Consider the following 19,336-nt stretch of genomic DNA (forward strand, 5'->3'; position numbering starts at 1 on the left):
TCAAATTTTCCCCAACGATTTTCTGTATTCGCTTCTCTATCCTCCATCTTCCTCATCGTCTTCAATCACGGTAAAATCCAGGCTTTTTCTCTCGGTTTAACCAGAAAATCGTTGACAAAGTCTAGGGTTTGAGATTATCGGAGGTCAGACATGGGGAAGAAGAGGAAGTCGATCGCCACAAGCCTTGACGAGGTCGATCGGACCATGTACGCCTCGTTTTGCGGCGCCGCCAATTCCCTGTCTCAGCTCTACACTCAGGCCATGAACCACCAAAAGCTCTCCTTCCAAGCTGGCGAACGCCATTCCCTTGTATGTTGTTTTTGTTCTCTCTTTAATCATTAATCATTATTATCGTCGAGGATCGGATTAAATTTAGTACCTTTTTGCTGTTGAAGATACATATATTAGAACTTCTGTGTTTGGAATTTGTATTGTTGTTTACTTGCTGAATTCGGATTGTTTCGTGTTGAATTGCCTTTTTTGGAATTAGTTAGAAGTTTGAACTTAGAAGTTATTAAGTTGTGTGTTGAGTGAGAGTCGTGATAATTCTTGGAGAAAAATATATTCTGGAAGCATTGAAATAGATGTCAAGTTGTGGAAGGTTTTTCGATTTAAGAATTCCTTTTCTTAAAGGATTTTATCTGTACACTTGAGTGCTTTGGCAATGGGATACATAGGTGTTGAATGCTTAGCATTGTATATGCTATAACGGGGAAATTGCTTCTCTGTAGTCTTTGCCATATAACTGATTTTTTTTTGTTTGTTTGTCGTTGTCACATTTCGACTGTTAAAGACATTGTATGGTGTGGTTGTTTTCTAGCAGGATGCAGCTATAGCTGCCGTGTTTCTATTTTCCAATCTGTACCACCTATAGTAAATTAAAGAATGGAGATATTGCAAGCCAAATCACTTATTTTCACTCAATAATTGTGACTTACCTAAACAAGTTTAAAACATGTTTTATAAAGAGATTTTCATTTTAACTTTTTCAGTATCAAACTTCAACGTACTATATGTTCTTAAGGTTCGACGCTCTGGTGTCAGTGTGGATGTCATATTATATCTTTCTTGATTTTGTTTGCATTATAAAAAGAACTGTTGTACCTGTTGTCTTGTTTAGTAGAATTTTTGAACACGCAATTGAAAGTCATGGGGTTTTTTTTTTTTTTTCTATTCTATGCTACAGCCTCAGAGCAAAAGCACATCTTTTTTTTTATGGGTCCATCATCTTGGAATCTATTTAACATCTGGTCATCACTCATCACTCTTGTAGAACTCTTGCTAGTGGAACTTTCTTTATTACATGCATAATTTTCCTTTAACTTTGATTTTCTGACATAGCCTTTTGTCAGTCCTTCACACTTTTTTTCTCCTTTTTTTGCTTCCCAATAAGCTTCAAGTCTGTAGAGTAAGCATCTACATTCTAAAGAGTTAAAGAAAAAGGTTAAAAAAGAGAATTTTACATTTTTTTTTATATTGTTTACTACTAAGTACTATGAATACTCGAACTATTTTTTGGCTGTAACAATCCTAAAACCTACGAGTTAAGATGATAAGCAACATACAACAATAATAAAATGGACAACCGAATTGCCTGATTCATTGTTAACATGCTATGAGGTCCAAGTTTTAGGGTGCTGGTTGAGTGGTCAGGCTTGTGGTTTGTTCCCACATGGTATTTTAATGTAAACAATTAGTTTTTGGAAATTTGAGGATGTCAGTTTAGCTTTTTATTTGTTCTAGTGTTGTTCTGTGGGTCTTTTCCTAAGCCTGCAATAATTTAAGCCATATTTGTGTATAGTATCTTTGGACCTTTGGTTGAATCATAAAAAATGACCTTATTAGTTATCTTTTTTTTTTTTCTTTTTTTAATGTGTATATATGCATTAGTCCTGCTGCGGTTTGAGGTTTACTAATGTGGCCTTGTATTATGCCCCTTAGGAAAAACTTTATCAATGGATCTGTAGACAACAAGAAGGAGGATCCAGAGTGGCGACAATTGATATACTGAATTACCTTCAAGTTTGTTGCCTATTCTTTTACCTCTGTCTCCTATCTTATCTATTTATAGTATGTTATTTTCTGTTTGCTCATTAAATCAGTGTCCAGCATACGAGCAATGATACATGTGATTAAATGGTGTCATATAGTTAAGTCATATCTTGGTGGTGCTACAAATTTTCATAGGCTCCTGTAGACCTTAAGTTTCTAACCTTTCTCTTCGTTTGAATTTCTGTCAAGGGCAAATTTCGCAAACTTAGGCCTCGTTCACTTCGCGGATTCAAGTTTTCAATTCGAGCTGAGATGTGACATTTTTTGAGAGCTTTTCACTGTAGCAAAAAAAGTTAAATGTGATATTTTCTGAGAGCTTTTTACTGTAGAAACCTAAAACTGAAAACTCAAATCGGTGAAATGAACGATGCCTTACTGTATTACAGTTTTTGTTAGTATTGACAATGTCTTTTTACGCCCTTCTTTTTCCTTCCAATACCACCACTAGGGGTATCTATAAAAATTCAAATCTGAAGGGTATATTGCTAATTATCATAAGTAGAGAGACGGATGTGCCAAAACTAGGAAAAGGTTTTTTGTAGTTTACCTTTGTTCATATATTGACTGTTGCAACTTTTGATTAAAAAAAACAACTTGAATAGAAAATAAGTTATATTGGCAACGTCTAAATCACAATTGATTATTTTAATCTGTTTCATTGGAAACTATTGTGCTGCTCCTACCTTTCACATAACGAGTTATTGGGATAATTTCATATTTTTGGGTACAAAAAAATGATGTCTGATGTTTTCTAGGCCAGCTTGGAGCCTTTGGTTTTACAAAACATTCGGCTTTAGTAGTCTGACTCTGATTTCAGTAGCAACCTGAACTTGATCACTTTGCATTAACTTTGATTGTTCATCAGTTTACTCTCTACCTTGCAACTGGAGCAGGTCTGTTTTCTGAGAAAACATTAGGCTATTTTGTTATCTGGGGTTATGTATATGAAGAAAAAGTTAAACTCACGATCCCTCTTATTCGTTATACAGTAACAAATTATGTATTTTCTTTATTGCTTCTTAATCTCTGCGGACCCCATATTTTTAGTGGTTTATTAAATTATAGCTACGAATGGGGTACTCTATAATGGATGCTTGCTTTGTACTTTTATTCTAGTTGTTTCTACCATTACCATACATGAGAAAGGTTATAGAGTTCTAGTCCCCATGCAGAATGAGCTGGACTATTGCGGAGAGGAGCCATCGATGTCCCCTAGAGTGCTTGCTCAAAATCAGCACACTCAAGCCCCTATGCATTCGACAAACTCGGGTTTCCCAGTTTCTTCAGGCTCGTCTGTTCCAACAAATGCTGGACAGAGAGTCCATACTGAGCACTGTGATCATCAATCCAAGAATTCAGTCTTCTCTAATGCGTTGTCAAGTCCTGTTCGCCGGAGTCTTCAGCACTATCACATTTCTCAGGAAAGAGGATACTATCCAAACAGCAGTCTGTCCTCGGGAAACGGACCCCGGAACAACGAACCCAACTTTCTTCAGCCCCAAAATAGGGATTCGAATCCCCCTAGTTCCAATGATTCGTCAATGGACATGCACGCAGATAGCCCTGCTCAGGATTCCAACTACTGAAAAATGCACAGATTTTGAACGCTGACCTTTGCAATGTGCATGTCGAAGGACTCGAAAGAATTATTAGAAGGCACGGTTGTGATGTTTCTTGCAGTTCCGAATTCCGGTGATGTCAGAATGCCATAGAAGTAAGTGGTAATGCAGTATATAAATTATGAATTTGCTCTGGCTGTTCTTTGCGGTCCTCTATGTCTTCTGCAAGTAAAGTGCTTTTGTATGCCTGTGGTTTCCTTTTGGTTTTTGGATATGTTTTACTAGGTACTCCTGCGTTTTCTTAGGAACTCTTGTTTATCGCTGTAAATCTGTTATGTTTCACACATGACAAGTGCTACGGAACTTGGGTAATAAAAGTACTATAATTACTAGTTTATGTTTTTGTGTGACATTAAACTAATGCAAATAGAAAGTATTGTAGTGGAAGATTTCGTCACATAGGTTGTGTTTGGAATTGGTTTCAAAATGATTTTGTTTTCTGTATGAAATGGAAATGAAAACGTTTTAATTTTCATTTTAGAATTATTTCTGAAAATGCGTTTGGTAGTTTTATTCAGAGATTGATTTCAGTTTTAAGAAAAACTGAAACTGCGTTTGGTAGTTTAATTTTTAAAAATATGTAATAGTATTTAAAATAAAACCAATTCCCACTCTCCACAATAGTCACTACAAATTAAATCCCAAAAATCAATTCACTTCAGAAAAATCTTAAAAATAAAAATAAAACAAAATAAAAACTTTATCTTAATTTGAAAAACGACAACAAAATATCAAAAACGACAACAAAACATCAAACTGACCAAAGCTTCCCCATTTTCGTACAAACACCCCCAGTCTATAAAGTCCTCACAAGTCACAACTCACAACTCACAACCCCATTTTAGCTCATATTACTACTATTACTATATCTTATCACTATTGCCAAAAAAAAAAAAAAATCCCATATGCATTTTTTGGAGTTTTTGTGGATTTGTGGAAGTGGGTTTTTCTTTTTGCGGCATTTTTTCCAATACCCATTTGAGTTAAGGCGATTATGGCGGCGGGGGATAAAGTTCTCCGGCCAAAATTACCAGAAAACGTTGAAGTTTCTGGCGACTCGCCGTCAGAGCTTCATGTTCTTGCGGTTGATGATAGTCTTGTGGACATAAAGGTAATTGAGAGGCTGGTTAAGATCTCGTCACGACTTGTTTTTAAAGCAAATGGTTAAAAGTTGAGATTCCGAGGATCCAATTCCCCCCCCCCCCCAAATTTCACCGCGTGGTGGCGGACACCGACGGACGGTTGCCGGCGTTGATGGTAGACAAGAGAGAGAAGAGAATGGGAAGAAGTAGAAATTTGAGAAAATGAAAAGGAAAAAATAAAAACGACTTGAAAGCGTTTTCAGAAACGTTTAACTTTTTGGGATAAATACAAAACCGTTTTCATTTTTCGTTTTTGTACGATTTCCTTCAAACACGATCTTCAAAGTATTTGCATTTTTCTCTTCTTAAAAAACGTGAAAAACGTTACAAACAGGCCCATAATCGCTATTGTTGTATATAAGAATTGCTGGGAATTGGGAAACTGGAAAACTAAGAAATGATGGAAGAAAAAGAAAGATAAATGTTATGCGAGTGCCCTTATAAACTGATCATCTCGGTAACAATTTCAGTCCTCTTAATGCTTTCTTATCCCCAACAAACAAAGGAAAAAAAGAAAAGGAAACAAAAAGAAAAAGAAAACAATTTCAATCCTCTAAGATACCAGACAATGATATGGATTCTAACCCTTTTACGCTCAAATTGCAATTGGAGCAATTTCTCTTTCACATGGCCTTGACAGACACAAGCATTTTTGGGTTTGGGTCCAACGAAATGATTGATGCTTTTGCCGTTCCATAATCAAGTTGCCCTCTACAATTCCGCTTCATACGTGACAAAGGCAGACTACCTTATATGACCCACGGACCATGGTGGACCCCCTGTTTAACATGAACTAGGGCAACGATGCTTGGTTTAAACTTCCGGCCGGCGAGGTCGATTATTAGGTCAAACAACACGAGATGAGGAAGAAATGTAAGAGAGTATGAGTTTGACCACTATTGTATAAAAAATATAAAAATATAAATGAAAATCATCCGTGAGAATATAAGAAAAAAACACTTTATGAAAATCGTTCATAAAAATATAAATGAAAATCATCCGCGAAATAGACACACAGACTCGTACACGTCTATTTTTGTGAGATTTTTAACAGCCGTTTGTAAAATGGGATTAACTATAACAATTAAGGAAGTTAAGGGGTTTAATCATCAAAATTATAAGTTTGGGAGAAAGTGCTAAAGCTTTGACAAGTCCAGAGGAGTCATTGTACTGAAAACCCTTGCTAACATGATGATGAGTTATTTTCTTTGGACTTGCTTTTGAGGACCACATGTTTTTGTTTTGTGAATGATCATGAGCTTGTTAGTAGACAATTCTATTTTCGAAGGAAGAAAATTAATTTTAGCTAAAATATTTTTTTATTTCTTAGAGGTTTGAAAATCATCATAAAAAGTCACACAATTTTAATGACAATTTAAAAAAAAAAAAATTTGTCGTAAAACCTCTCGCATTCAAGACCACAACTCTTTCTTACAACCAGTCAATCTTAGTCAAACAGCAATTTCAAACCATTGTCAAAACGGTTTACATAAGTCCTGAATCGTCATAAAGTTTACATTAGTTGTAGTTGACGGAAGACCCCCTTTTTTTTTTTTTTCAAGGGGTGGAAGACCATTTTTATTGTGAGGGGCAAAGATAAATGTGTATTCTGTAATAGGATATTAAAAAAATATAGCTCTATTTTGAACCTTCAAATTTATATTATATTCTATCAATTTTGCATATGTACTTTTCATTTGATAATATCAAATGTTCAGAAAACTTACTAATTGTATGTACATCCTACTCTTGCAAGTTCCAATACATAATGGCAGCATAAACTAAAAATGTGGAAAATATTAAGAAAACCCCACTTAAAATTTTGAATCCTAATAGCATTAACTAATTAGAAGCACGTGTCACACACGTGCATAATCAATTTATCGATTTTTTATTAACGGATTTCCATTTCTTTTTCACAGCTCGAACTCAAAAAATCCTCATTTACTTGCATCCGCCGAGTTGGGCCCCGACGGAATTTGGAACCATTTGAATGTCCCCATAAGGCGTAGTGACGCCGTTACAAGTCACGACCTCTTGTACTTCATAGTTCCCCACAAATCACAATCATATTAGGAATTAAGGTCCCGTTCATTTCACCGATTTGAGTTTAGAATTTGAGTTTTGCTACAGTAAAAAGTTCTAAGAAACAGTCACATCTAACTTTTTTACTACAGTAAAAAGTTCTCATATAAAATCACATCTCAACTCAACTAACTAAACAGGCTTCCGTCGTTAAGATGCCCCCCATCATATTTCATGACTTTAGTCGTTTTCTGCTCTCTCTCTCTCCATAATTCAGTATCTCATATTAAGAAGTCTTATATAAATAATACACCTATTAATGAAAAAAGAGAGCTAAAATAATCCAACATGTACTCTTTTGACCATTCAATCATTAATCCAACATGTGCTCATCTTCATTGGGCAACAAAACCATCATTATTTGAATTCCCAAAGGCAACGGTGGCATTACATATGTAAGCCCTTTTTCCAAACTTAAAGTTAATTACTTTGGTAAACTCAGTGCAAAGTGCAAACTGCAATTTTTTGAGGCAAATAATTGAGCTTTTCAATATTGAAGGGAACCACAAAGAAGCACGCTTTCCAAAGGGAAAAAGTGTTGAGTATATTCTCGATTCCATGATATAATATATACATGTATATACAATACACATCCATATATTCATATTAATGAGACCAATTTACGAATAAATTAAAAGCATCTCTAAGTAAATTATAATTAAAATGGTTAAAAAATTATTTTAATTAGTAATTTTTTAGTGAGTCATTCCAACTATACTTCTTATTTTAACTAAATATAAATTATTATAATATTTATTGACTTTAAAATATAAATAATTTTATTGAATGAACAAAAAAATCTTTGCATTTATTATAATTAAAATAATAAAATAATACATAAAATGAAATGGCTAGTCACTTTATGCTAGCTATATTTAGTTAATGTGAAAAATTTTCTCTAAAATAGCTAACTATTTAGCTAATGGTTAGAGCAAAAAAAAATTAAATTATTAATTATTTTAGTTAAAAATATAAAATAATTAGCATAATTATAGTTGCTCTCAATAAAAAAGAAAATAGAGTTAAAAAGGCTAAGAGAGTGATCCAAGTATAGAGCTAGTTGTCCATGACCCGATCTCAAATAGTTCGTTAATTGCATTTTTTTTAAAAAATTTCGTTAGTTGCTTTCTTCTTTTTCTTCTCCTTTTAAAATAGCACTATAACTATTTTTTATAATTTATAAATATAATCATGGGAGTGGGCACAAGTGGAAATTAATTTCGTACTAATTTTGTATTCATTGATTTCTAATATGTTGAAGACAAATTCAAATCTTATTATTCATGTTTCTTTATACCACTTAAAGTTATTTGACACTTGATTTTTTTTTTTATACGAGAAAACCATAAAAGTAATAACATCTCTATTAAAAGGATGCCGAGTTGATGGTCATATATCTCTAACATTACTCATTGAATATTGTTTTCTTTAACTATTAAATTTGAGTACCTAACATACGTAATATGTTATTGTGCAAAATTTAATAAGCTGATTTATCTTTAATAATAATAATAATAATAATAATTAATAATAATAATAATACTATTATTATTATTATTATTATTGCCGCCGCTATATTGTTATCATTATCATTATTCTTATTTCTATTATTATATATACATAATACAATCTTTACTAGTTTAGTGGTAAATCTTTGCCCAAGTCTAAGTTTTAAAAAATAATAATAAGAAGAAGAAGCACGAGATATCTATGTGTCCAAGGATATTATAAACGTGCAATAATTGATTTGATTCTCGAAACCAATTTCTATTTAAAAAACCAGTAAAGTTAACAATCAAATCTTTATAGCGTGTATCAACATATAAACTATATATTACCTCATAATTTGCTCAATTTTATGAAAATTTGCCTTTTCAAACCTTCACGACGCTTCAACCCCAACCAAATTAAAATAAGTATTGAAAGCTATTTTGATAATATAGAATATAATATTGTGGTCATATCTAACATTTTTTTTTAGAAGTGTAACATTTTGTTTGAAACAATTATATATCAAATAGTACAACAATGAAAGCTAGCCATCCCAAAATTTTATTAAATGCTAGCTCTCTGTCTAACGTTGTCTATGGGAGAGGTCTTTTATGTAAATGTGGAGAGAAAAGACAAAAAAAAAAAAAAAAAAAGTACAAATAATTTGAATATACATGTGAAAATAATTATTTTTAATTATTTTTTATCTGACAAAACTATTATGTTTTTGCATAATAGCAATTATCCGCGCGCATGCATGACAGAGTCATTACTAGTATGCATAACAAGAAGCACATAAATTAATATATATTTGTGTGTTTGTGTTTCACTTTCTTTTTCTTTGTGTGAATTAATATTTTAATGGTTGAATTTTATTCTTCAAGGGCAGGGATTATGGGGGTGTGTCCCCTAAATCCTCAATAAAAAGGAAATCCAATCATGCATGTCCTTATAAAAGAAAAACAAACTATCCATGTGCTTCTTATTAATCTATGTGGGTTGTTAATTAACTTAATTGTCTTATTTACATTTAAAACTATAAAAATCATATAAATGGGTTTATTTGAGCTTAAATGAATTATTAAGTTGAAGAGTTTAAGGAACATGAGGTTTTGAATTTTGCCACGTTGTTTGGTCGGTAGGTTTGAACATGAGGTTTTAATTGAAATTTATAGTTTTTATGAAAGAAAACATTGCAGCAAAAGTATTTAAACTATGATTCAATCTTACAATAAAGAATTATAGTGGAGTTAAGTGTGAAATTATTGATAAATTATACCTGTAATCACAATATGATTTCATTTTGACTAATGTGTATATGTATATATTAACATAACTTAATTAAGGACTGATTAAACTTTAGTTTGACATACCCTAAGAAATTATATCTTGATACAAAAATAGTTGATAGTTTCCTTTAGACTTATATAATAGTTGATAGTTGATTAAGCCAAGTGTATGTGTGCGTATAAGCTAAAGTTCATTCATGCTACTTTTGTATAGTTCTTATGTCCAATAGTTAATTTATATGGTTGGTTGGAAATATTAATTTGACTCTTATTTTACGTCTATCCATTTAATTTTTGTTTTTTGTTTTTTTTTATATAAATTTGTGACCGACATTTTGTAGTTATCAAATTTTACGTTATATTTTGGATTAGATAACAGTTATAATTTCGCATTCCAAATTTATGTTACCTCCTTACCTTTTTTTGGTTAAGGGTTAACTTTGACTATGAGAAAATTCTTTTATGTCCTTTACATTTTGGGGTTTTTTTTTGGTTTATTTGTACTTATTATTTTTTTTCGTAACGCCGTCTACGTTTTCTCCCTTAAGTTTAACATTGAGCATTAATCAAGAAAGTATAAGATTTGAGTATAAATTGGAAATTCATAAGTATAAATCATGATACAATATAAAATACAAGTTATGATTTTTTTAATAACTTCAAAATAAGAAGTATAGAAATAAGTAGGGGCGGAGCCACTTTAGACCCAAAAAGAAGATGTTTTATAATTTAGTTTATGAATCGCCCCAAAAAAAATTTGATTGCATTTTTACATATAATTTATTTAAAAAGTTTCTATTCTCCTTTAAATTTTTTACTGTTAAGTTTACCCATCTTTTATTATTTATTTTAAAAGTTTCACTTATACCTTAAAATTTGATTTTTAAATATACTATAAATGAAATTTAAAACCATCAAATAAAAAAATCAACTACACTACTGTATAAGTGCATAATTTTGTAGATAGTAGGCTTTAAAAAGTTAATTGAACTCAATTACAAACTTGATTAATTTGAAATAAGAAAGAAAAAGGTTTACATATACAAAAGAAGATAATAGAAGAGAAAAAGAGTTTAAAAAGATAGTCACACTGACAGTTTAAGTTTAAAATTTTGACATATTAATCCCGCCCCCTAAAAATTTTTTCTGACTCTACCACTGAAAATGAGAAAAACCCTATAATTTTTGGCACGCTACTATTAAAAAGAGAGAGAAAAAAGTCACTATACAAGCTACTTTGTTCCTTTCACTCCACCTGATAGTTCTTAAAAATCTCAACAACTTAGGTAATGTGTAAAGATTAATTGTTGGATAGATATATAGTTAGTCAAACAAAAGAATTAGGTAATGCAATTGAGTTTGAGTTTTGATTTTCCTAGACAGGGGAGTTCTAGAGACATTTTGGCTGTGTTTAGAGTTATTTTTATTTTTGCTTTTCACATTTTTTGATAAAGAAAAAATAAAAACGAGAGAGAAACGACGTTTGATACAATTAAAGATAAAAAACGGAAATGAAAATAATTTTTTAGTTTAGTATAAAATGAGAGAGAAATGAAAAATGACTTTTAGTCGTTTTTTATTTTTTTGTTTTTGTTTTCTCATCTCTTGAGGAGAGATAAACATTAATGGATTTAATGAGTTTTTTTATACTGAAAATAATCTCTTAATATAACTACCAAACGCATTTTTAAAAATAATTTTTGTCTGATATTGAAAATGAAAAATGACTTTTAGTCGTTTTTCATTTTTTGTTTCCGTTTTCTTCTCTCACGAGGAAAGAGAGACATTAATGGATTTAATAGATTTTTTATACTGAAAACAATCTCTTTATAAAACTATTAAATGCATTTTTAAAAATAATTTTTGTCTGAGATTGAAAATAAAAAATTACTTTTAGTCGTTTTTCATTTTTTATTTTCGTTTTCTCCACTCTCGAGGAGAGAGAGACATTAATAGATTTAATTGATTTTTTTATACTAAAAACAATCTCTTGATAAAACTATCAAACACATTTTTAAAAATAATTTTGTATAAGATTCAAAATGTTTTCATTTCCATTTTCATACAAAAAACAAAATCATTTTAAACGAGTTCCAAACACACCATTTAAGTTTCCACCTTTGGTACCGTACAACTTTTGTGTATTAATTCTTTGGATTATCCTCATTAGTATCTCCTAAATTTGGGGCCATTTCTAGTTTAGTCGTCGAATTTTAAAAACTATCACTTTGCGTCATGAATTTTAAATTTGTCCAACTTAAATCCTCTTTATTAGAATTTCAATTAAAAGTATACCGAAAAAGAAAGAGTGCAATCACGTGGTATTTTTATTAGAAATTTTGTTAAAAATAAATAGAAAAATATCACACGGTCACACTTAACCCCCTTTTCAGCTTGATTTTAACAAAATTTCTAATAACGAGATTTAAGTGAGATTAATTCAAAATTTAATAGTCAAAATGATAGTTCTTAAAGTTTATAAGGTAAATTAAAACTGACTCTACAATTTAGGGGCGCCCGTAAGATTAACAATAATTATTTTCAATTGAGTTTCTATAAATAGATTAAAGCCATGGGTAAGCTTTTTTTGGCTGTAAATAACTATTCTGCATGATGAGAAGTAGCTTTTTTCTAATGGGAAAGGGAACTAATGGCTAAAAACTTGTTAAAAGATATACTAAAGTTACTTTTGTTTTTTCAGGGTGATCATATAATCAATGAAAGGCACTTGATTCATCACAACTTGCCGCATTCTTCAGATTTTTTAAAAAAAAAAAAAAAAAAAAAGAGTGATAATTAAAGTTTTGGTGTGCTGCACATTTTGCATATTTTATGTGGCTTCCATTATTTTGTTGTTGACTAAAGATGTTTTACGAAAGTTCTTAGCTTTTGGTGTGCTTATTTTATTGGGACTTGGGAGACTTGATCGAACGGAAGTTCACCTTTGTTGGATTTTTATCAAGAATCGTGCAACGAGTAATTTGAAACGATTACAATAAAGAATTATGTTTAAGGGTTAAATTCCCAAATAACCTAAGAAAAGTCCATGGCGCGTTTAAAACTAATTTCAAAATAATTTTATTTTTTTAGTATGTAAATAAAAATTAAAACGTTTTTAATCTCAGACAGAAATTATTTTTAAAAATGTGTTTAGTAATTTTATCAAGAGATTGTTTTCAGTATAAAAAACTCATTAATGTCTCTGTCTCTTTCTCTCTGCTCGAGAGAGGAGAAAACGAGAATAAAAAATAAAAAATAACTAAAAGTCATTTTTCATTTCTATCTCATTTTACACTAAACTAAAAAATTATTTTCATTTCTATATTTTTTTAATTTTAATTACGCCAAACACCGTTTTAGAAACGTTCTTATTTTATTTTTTTTTTAAAAGTAAAAAATAAAAACAGAATCAATTCCAAACATGATGACCGTAGTCTCTGATCCCAAAGATTTATGTTAGCTCCCTGTTACTTATTTTGCTTGAAATTATACCAGTCAGGAGATTGGATGTTCTTTGTGTTGTCTCGAAAAAAATAAGCAAGCCAAGTAGTTTATTAGTGAATATAAATATGCCATATTATTTATGTGTGGATGAGAGTATGCTATTATCATACACCACCACATGCGCGCGCAAGGCGAGAGCGATTGGCTTGGACTTTTATAATGCATCATCACAAGGATATATATGTTATAACAGTTATGTTTGCTCATATAAAAACACAGTTTTAATTAAAGATTGTGTCTGTTATATTCTTTTAAGAACCAAAAAAAAAAAAAAAAACTACTTATTATATGCTATTTTGTTGAGGTCAAACTAAGCAATGAGTTAAACATATTTAACCCGCTGCTGATTATCATACAAGGAATTTAAAGTACCTAATTATTTTTATTTAATTCTATAATAATTTCATTGCCAACAAATTTTGAGAAATAAACCTAATTTTATTTGAGTTTTTAATTCGAGTTAAGATGTGATGTTGTGCGAGAGCTTTTTTATTGTAACAAAAAAGTTAGATGTGACTGTTTTTAAAATTTTTTTACTGTAGCAAAACTCAAATTTTAAACTCGAATCAGCGAAAAGAACGGGACCTAAAGGGTCTCTTGCAGTTAAGGAATGATTGAGTGAATTTAAATAAAGGTCAAAACTTGCAGGGATATAATAGGAATACTCATCAAAGGCTTAGGGAAGTGGATTCAAAAAAAAAAAAAAAAAACTTTGGGAAGTGAATCTAGGTCACCCTAATAGCTTTGCTATTTGGTAACGACATGAATTTATCTATATATTTCTTTTGGCAGCTGTTGGAAATGTGGAACAAAATACTGTATTGATTAGACATGAAATTGAGAATGTTATTCTTTTTAATAAGTTAATCTTTTAGAATATAATTAAGAATATAACAATATCGATGTAAATTGAGAACTTGTGCCAGTTTAGTTCGCTGATTTGAATTTTTAATTTGAGTTGAGATGTGACTTTATGTGAGAATTTTGTACTGTAGCAAAAAAGTTAGACGTGATTGTTTCTGAGAGTTTTTTACTGTAACAAAACTCGAATCGGTGAAATGAACGGAGCCGCACATCAAGTAAAAAAACTGAACCTCCTTCCATTTCATTAAAAAAAAATATATATTTTAATTTATCATAAATCTAGAATACATTCGATCCTAAAATAGTACCTGTGAGGAGTTTCTTCCAATCAAATGTGTTATTCTTAATTTAAACCACAACTTGTTTAATATAACATCCTTTTTGGTAGAATGTTTAATAAACATCTTACATCTCAATCCGAAAGCTATCCATCCTTGAAATCCACAAATTCTTAAAATTCATAAATCTGAACTATATATTATATACATATATTCGTTACATATTTTAATCTCTCTATATATAATAACTTTACTTTTTTCAATAAGTATATACTGTTACATCGTTTAATTCTTATATATTACTGTTTACCTTTTTTTTTCTCTCGCAAATGTTTAGCTTTCACTTCCTTGTTTTATAACGGAAGGAGAAATCCAAAAATACCACTTAAATAATGCCATTTTTACATTTATATCATCTAGTAGTATAAATTTAAGATCTATGCTACTTTTTTTTTTTTGGGAAAGATTCATACTATTTAATTCACTTAAAAATATCTAATCTATTTATGTTCAGTGGCATAGATGAAAAGTTACGAATTTCAATTACATTACATCCATGTAATTTCGTCTGTAATGAAATTATGACTTATGAGAATACTGAAGAATTTGCATAGAATAGTCTTGAACTGGGATGCCTAAATAATAGGCCTAAGCCATCAATCTGTGAAATTCGATATTTTTAGGCCCGTTTATTTGGCTGATTCGAGTTTAGAATTCGAGTTGAGATGTGACTTTATGTGAGAGTTTTTTACTGTAGTAAAAAAGTTAAATGTGATTGTTTGTGAGAGCTTTTTATTGTAGAAAAACTTGAATTCTAAACTCGAATCAGCGAAGTGAATGAGATTGATTGGATTTAGTTGAAGAATGAGTACGGTTCTTTTAATTAAATTTTAATATCACGTGAATTATATAAATTTTTTTAATATTTTTTTCCTATTTATATGGTCACAAAAATGAAAGAATAATCGCTGAGATAAGAAAATGAGATTAATCTTGATATTTAGTTGAAGGACTCACGTATTGGTAACATATAAAGATTTTTCCAATCAAAAGTAACAGATTGAATTAAGATTAACCTCTTAATTTATGTGATCTTATCCCTAAACACCCATAACATAAAACTCGGCGAAAAAAAATGTAAATCTAAACATTTTTTTATACAAATATAAATCCAAACGTGTTAAAAAAAAAAAAAAAAAAAAACGTCTCAGTTAAAACAATCTACGAGAATTTCTTATAATCAAACTCTTTGAGAGATTTGCTCTAAAAAAAAAAAAAAAAAACAAACTCTTGGAGTGATTTTTGGGGAAAATAAAAAGCAAAAACTTATAAAATTAAAAATTAAAAGAATAGAAAAAGAAGGGACCATCGCTATCATGCGCCGTGATGAGGGACTATCCCTATCTTTCCTTCCTTTATATAATTCGAACCATAAGTAAAGCCCAATCTTTTTTCTTATTTTCTTCCTATTTTTTTATAATTTATTTTTTGGGTTTTTTCTTTTCTTTTCTTTTCACTCTCCAATCCAATTCCTCGGCGACTTTTTTGGTTTTTTCGTTACAAGTCGCGATCGGAGTAGCCGACTGAATCGCCGGGAGATCTCTCTCTCTACGCCTCCTGGATTTTGATTCGCTTCAAGGTAATGTTCTTTGATCTGATTCTCCGCGTTTGGTTCCCGAGAAATTGCCAGAAAGTAAAATGAAAGAACCGGACTTTCTGTTTCATTTATTTTTTACTTTTTCTTTGCTTTTTGAGCTGCGAGACTTTGCTCAAGTAGTCGCATTGTGCTCTATTATTGGAGAATTTCGTGATTCAGACTTTAAATTTCCATTTCTGTCATTTTTTTATATCTTTCTCTTCCGATTTCGAGCGAGTATTGGAAGTTATTTGCTGAAAAAGGTGTGCTTGTTAGAGTCATTTAGCTCATATTTTCTTGATTTTAGGTGTTTAATTTGTTGCTAGTGAATTACTAATTACTATTTTTGTATAGATTTTTCTTTTTGTTAATTATTATGAATCATAGGAATTAAATAGGAGCTTTAACTAGGTTTTTAATGGTTGACATAAACATAGGTATTCATCGAAGATCAAATCTAATAGTTCTCGATAAAGCTATTAGAATAGTACAAAGAATCGTTTTTGTTATGTTTTATTTTTCGGGGTTGATCTTCTTTCTCATATTCAACTTGAGTATATATTTTGTGCACTTTTTAAAATCCTAGCAAAATGGATGCAATTTGAATCTGTGATTACTGCTAAATCAGATTTAATATCACCGGATCTTGGGTGATGGTCCTACCCTGCATATTTTTCATGTTTATTTATTTATTACTTCATTGTAATTGTTACATGTGTGTGTATGTATATATGCACGTGTCTGCGTATGTATTTATGTTTTAACACAATGTCAAAACATGTATATCTTTTCTGATGGTGAGTTTTGGAACGGATGAAAGGCAGGTGGCTTGGTTCTTCAGGGTGAGGACAAATGTTATAGACAATAATCTTCTGTGCCCAGATGAGCAGAGCCAATGTTATTGGCAGTAGAAGGAGGAGGATTCTTCTCTTCTTCGGCGTCCGGGTATAGCAAAGGCCTGACCCTTCTTTTCTTGGGTCAGAAGAACGAAGACAAACCCATGAGAGTTTCGCCGTGGAATCAGTACCAGTTGGTGGACCAAGAATCTGACCCTGACCTCCAGCTGGCTTCCACGAAGAATCGACTTGCCCGCGGGTGCGCTTCCTTTGTCTGTTTTGGTCGCACTTCCGCCGGGCTTGACTCTCCATCTCCTCTTAAAGTTGGCCCTGCCCAACAGCAGGACGTCTTGCCAGGGTCTCTCGTTTCTGATAAGAGCAAAGATCAAACAGATGATCCTGATCATAACAATAGTAATGCAAGAAAGGTTTCTCTTAAAAGTAGCTTGAAGAAACCGTCAAACAGTACTTCAGCTTCTGTTGAGAGTGGTAATGCGCGTGTAAGGCTTGGTGAAGCCGGCAGTGATAATCTCAATAATGCTGAAAGGAGGAAAGTACAATGGACGGATGCTTGTGGGATCGAACTAGCTGAAATCAAGGAATTCGAGCCCAGGTATGATAATCTTATAAATCTCATGTGGTTTTGATTCTTTCCCTTTATTTATTTATGCTTGAAGTGTGGAGTGATGTTACATTTGTTGTTGTTGTTGGTGTGTGTGTGTGTTTTGTTTTGTTTTGTTTGTTTGTTTTGTTTGTTTGTTTTGTTTTTTTCAATCCGTTTGTTCAAGTGCATGTAACGTGAGATTGACCATTAATTCGCTGAGCTTGTTATTCTTACTTTCTTTTGTTTTTATTTTTTAAATAAAATATTTTAAGAACAAAGAATAAAGGGGTAAAAAAAAAATGAAAAGCACAAATTGCAAGGAGAATCAGAAGTGCTCCGAATCATGAAGAGCAGACCAAGTTGCAAAAGATCCTTCCAGCTTATTAGAGTTGAGAAAAGGTTGAGTTTCTCCTTACAAGAAGAGGCCTCCAAATGACATATAAAACATCTTAAGCTTTACCCTGAATGCCTCCAAACTCAATGTTTTATAAGGTTCATGCAAATATAAAGAGGGCGGGAAGAGAAGAACAAAGATAGATAAAATGTAAGGGAATGATGCAGGTTAGGAGATGAGAAGCATAAGAGCTTGTTTGTAGGAGTGAAAGTGGAAGGAGGGAGAGTGGTGAAGGGATTAGTCGAATGATTTTGGGATCGCTAGTTGTTTGGTAGGAGAGAAAAAGAATGGATTTGGAGAGGGATTTCATCCTTCAAATAACCAATTTTAGCCTCTTCAAATATGGGGAGATTGGGGAAGGTAATCTATACCAAACTCAATACGAATATGGTGCTCCCCTTCTTTATATTTTCCTCACCTAGGTTATATGCCTCTCTCTCCTCTCTGTTTTTTTATATATATATATATTTTTTTGCCTTCTCACCAAACAGAGCCTATGACTTTTAACTCGCTCAGAGGAGAGAATATCTTAGGGAAACAAATAAGAAATGAAAAAAATAAAGAAAAGGGGAGAGATATACAATAATTCCACTCTTATGTAAGATTTTCTGAGGATGAATTAAATATCAAAAACTCTTATTAGGCTTTATTGGTTCCAGAATGTAACCTAATTTAAATCCAAGCTTGTGCATTCTCATATTTAACTAAAATTTCTGAAATTCCAAGTCTCAGCATTTATCTTAAGCCAAAATTTTCCCAACCAGGTTAAATCGAAACCAACAGACATGACTGCTTGTTTCTTTTCCGTATCCTTTGGCAATTTGGTATTTTAAGTTATAAACCCATGTATGGTATGATTGAAGATTAGTGTCGTCTGGTTGTTAAGTTAAATAGCATGGGGTCTGGAGCTAAATTAGTTTTTAAAGTTTGTCGTGTTTGGATTAGTTTCCTCAGCTAGATTTTTTTTTCTTTTACAAAAGTTTGGTTGAGAATTTGTGTTCAATAGATTATACCAATTTTAGACTTTTGTAGCTGGAGAAATCTTTGCCTGGGATGGCGATGGTCACAGTAATGTCAATTTAGGAGTTGTATGGTGTTAGATATTGGCTTAGTTTGGTATTGCTTTTTCATCTCAAAATCAGCTTCTGCTTGTAGCAGAAGCTGATTTTAGTGTTTGGTAAATCTCCTCAAAAGTGCTTTTTAAAGAATTTTTTAAGAATCTACAGCCAAAATCAAAAGCAGCCTAAAGACAACTTTAGCTTTTAAATTGTGCAGGAATCAACATAGTACAATTAATGACACTTTCATAATATCCATAATACCCCTAATAAAATTTAAAATTTATAATATTTCCAATCTAAAATTCAAACTCGTAATATAATATAATATAATATAATATAATATTGTAACAAATAATATCATAAATATATTAATAACTCTAATATTATTATTTTATCCAATAATATGATATTATTATAATCTTTATAATTATTTTAATAGTATGATATTATAATTATAATATAATTATAATATGTTGTTGTA

At 31.2% G+C, this 19,336-nt stretch overlaps 2 protein-coding genes across 4 annotated transcripts in view; both read left to right on the forward strand.

Moving 5' to 3' along the window:
- Positions 1–6: 6 nt before the first annotated feature.
- Positions 7–4,008, forward strand: LOC21406544. Its single transcript, XM_024166484.1, has 3 exons — positions 7–309; positions 1,942–2,022; positions 3,225–4,008. Exons 1-3 carry the CDS (start codon positions 151–153, stop codon positions 3,636–3,638), a joined length of 654 nt encoding a protein of 217 aa, XP_024022252.1. The 5' UTR covers positions 7–150; the 3' UTR covers positions 3,639–4,008.
- Positions 4,009–15,813: 11,805 nt separating this feature from the next.
- Positions 15,814–19,336, forward strand: part of LOC21406546 — a 6,060-nt gene continuing 2,537 nt past the window's right edge. The window contains exons 1-2 of one of the 3 annotated variants that reach the window (XM_024166490.1): positions 15,814–15,963; positions 16,781–17,409. In XM_024166490.1, the coding sequence (XP_024022258.1) occupies positions 16,856–17,409 (554 nt within the window). In that variant the 5' untranslated portion in view covers positions 15,814–15,963; positions 16,781–16,855. Of the gene's footprint in view, positions 15,964–16,149; positions 16,224–16,780; positions 17,410–19,336 lie in introns of those variants that run through there. The other 2 variants (XM_024166491.1, XM_024166492.1) reach the window with 2 other exon arrangements.

Source organism: Morus notabilis, unplaced genomic scaffold, assembly GCF_000414095.1.
Source record: "Morus notabilis unplaced genomic scaffold, ASM41409v2 Scaffold75, whole genome shotgun sequence".
Lineage (NCBI taxonomy): Eukaryota > Viridiplantae > Streptophyta > Magnoliopsida > Rosales > Moraceae > Morus > Morus notabilis.

Coding starts and splice junctions, on each gene's coding strand:
- LOC21406544 (XM_024166484.1), top strand. CDS start 151: ATGGGGAAGAAGAGGAAGTCGATCGCCACAAGCCTTGACGAGGTCGAT. Junction 310..1,941: donor CTGGCGAACGCCATTCCCTT/GTATGTTGTTTT, acceptor TATGCCCCTTAG/GAAAAACTTTATCAATGGAT. Junction 2,023..3,224: donor ATATACTGAATTACCTTCAA/GTTTGTTGCCTA, acceptor GTCCCCATGCAG/AATGAGCTGGACTATTGCGG.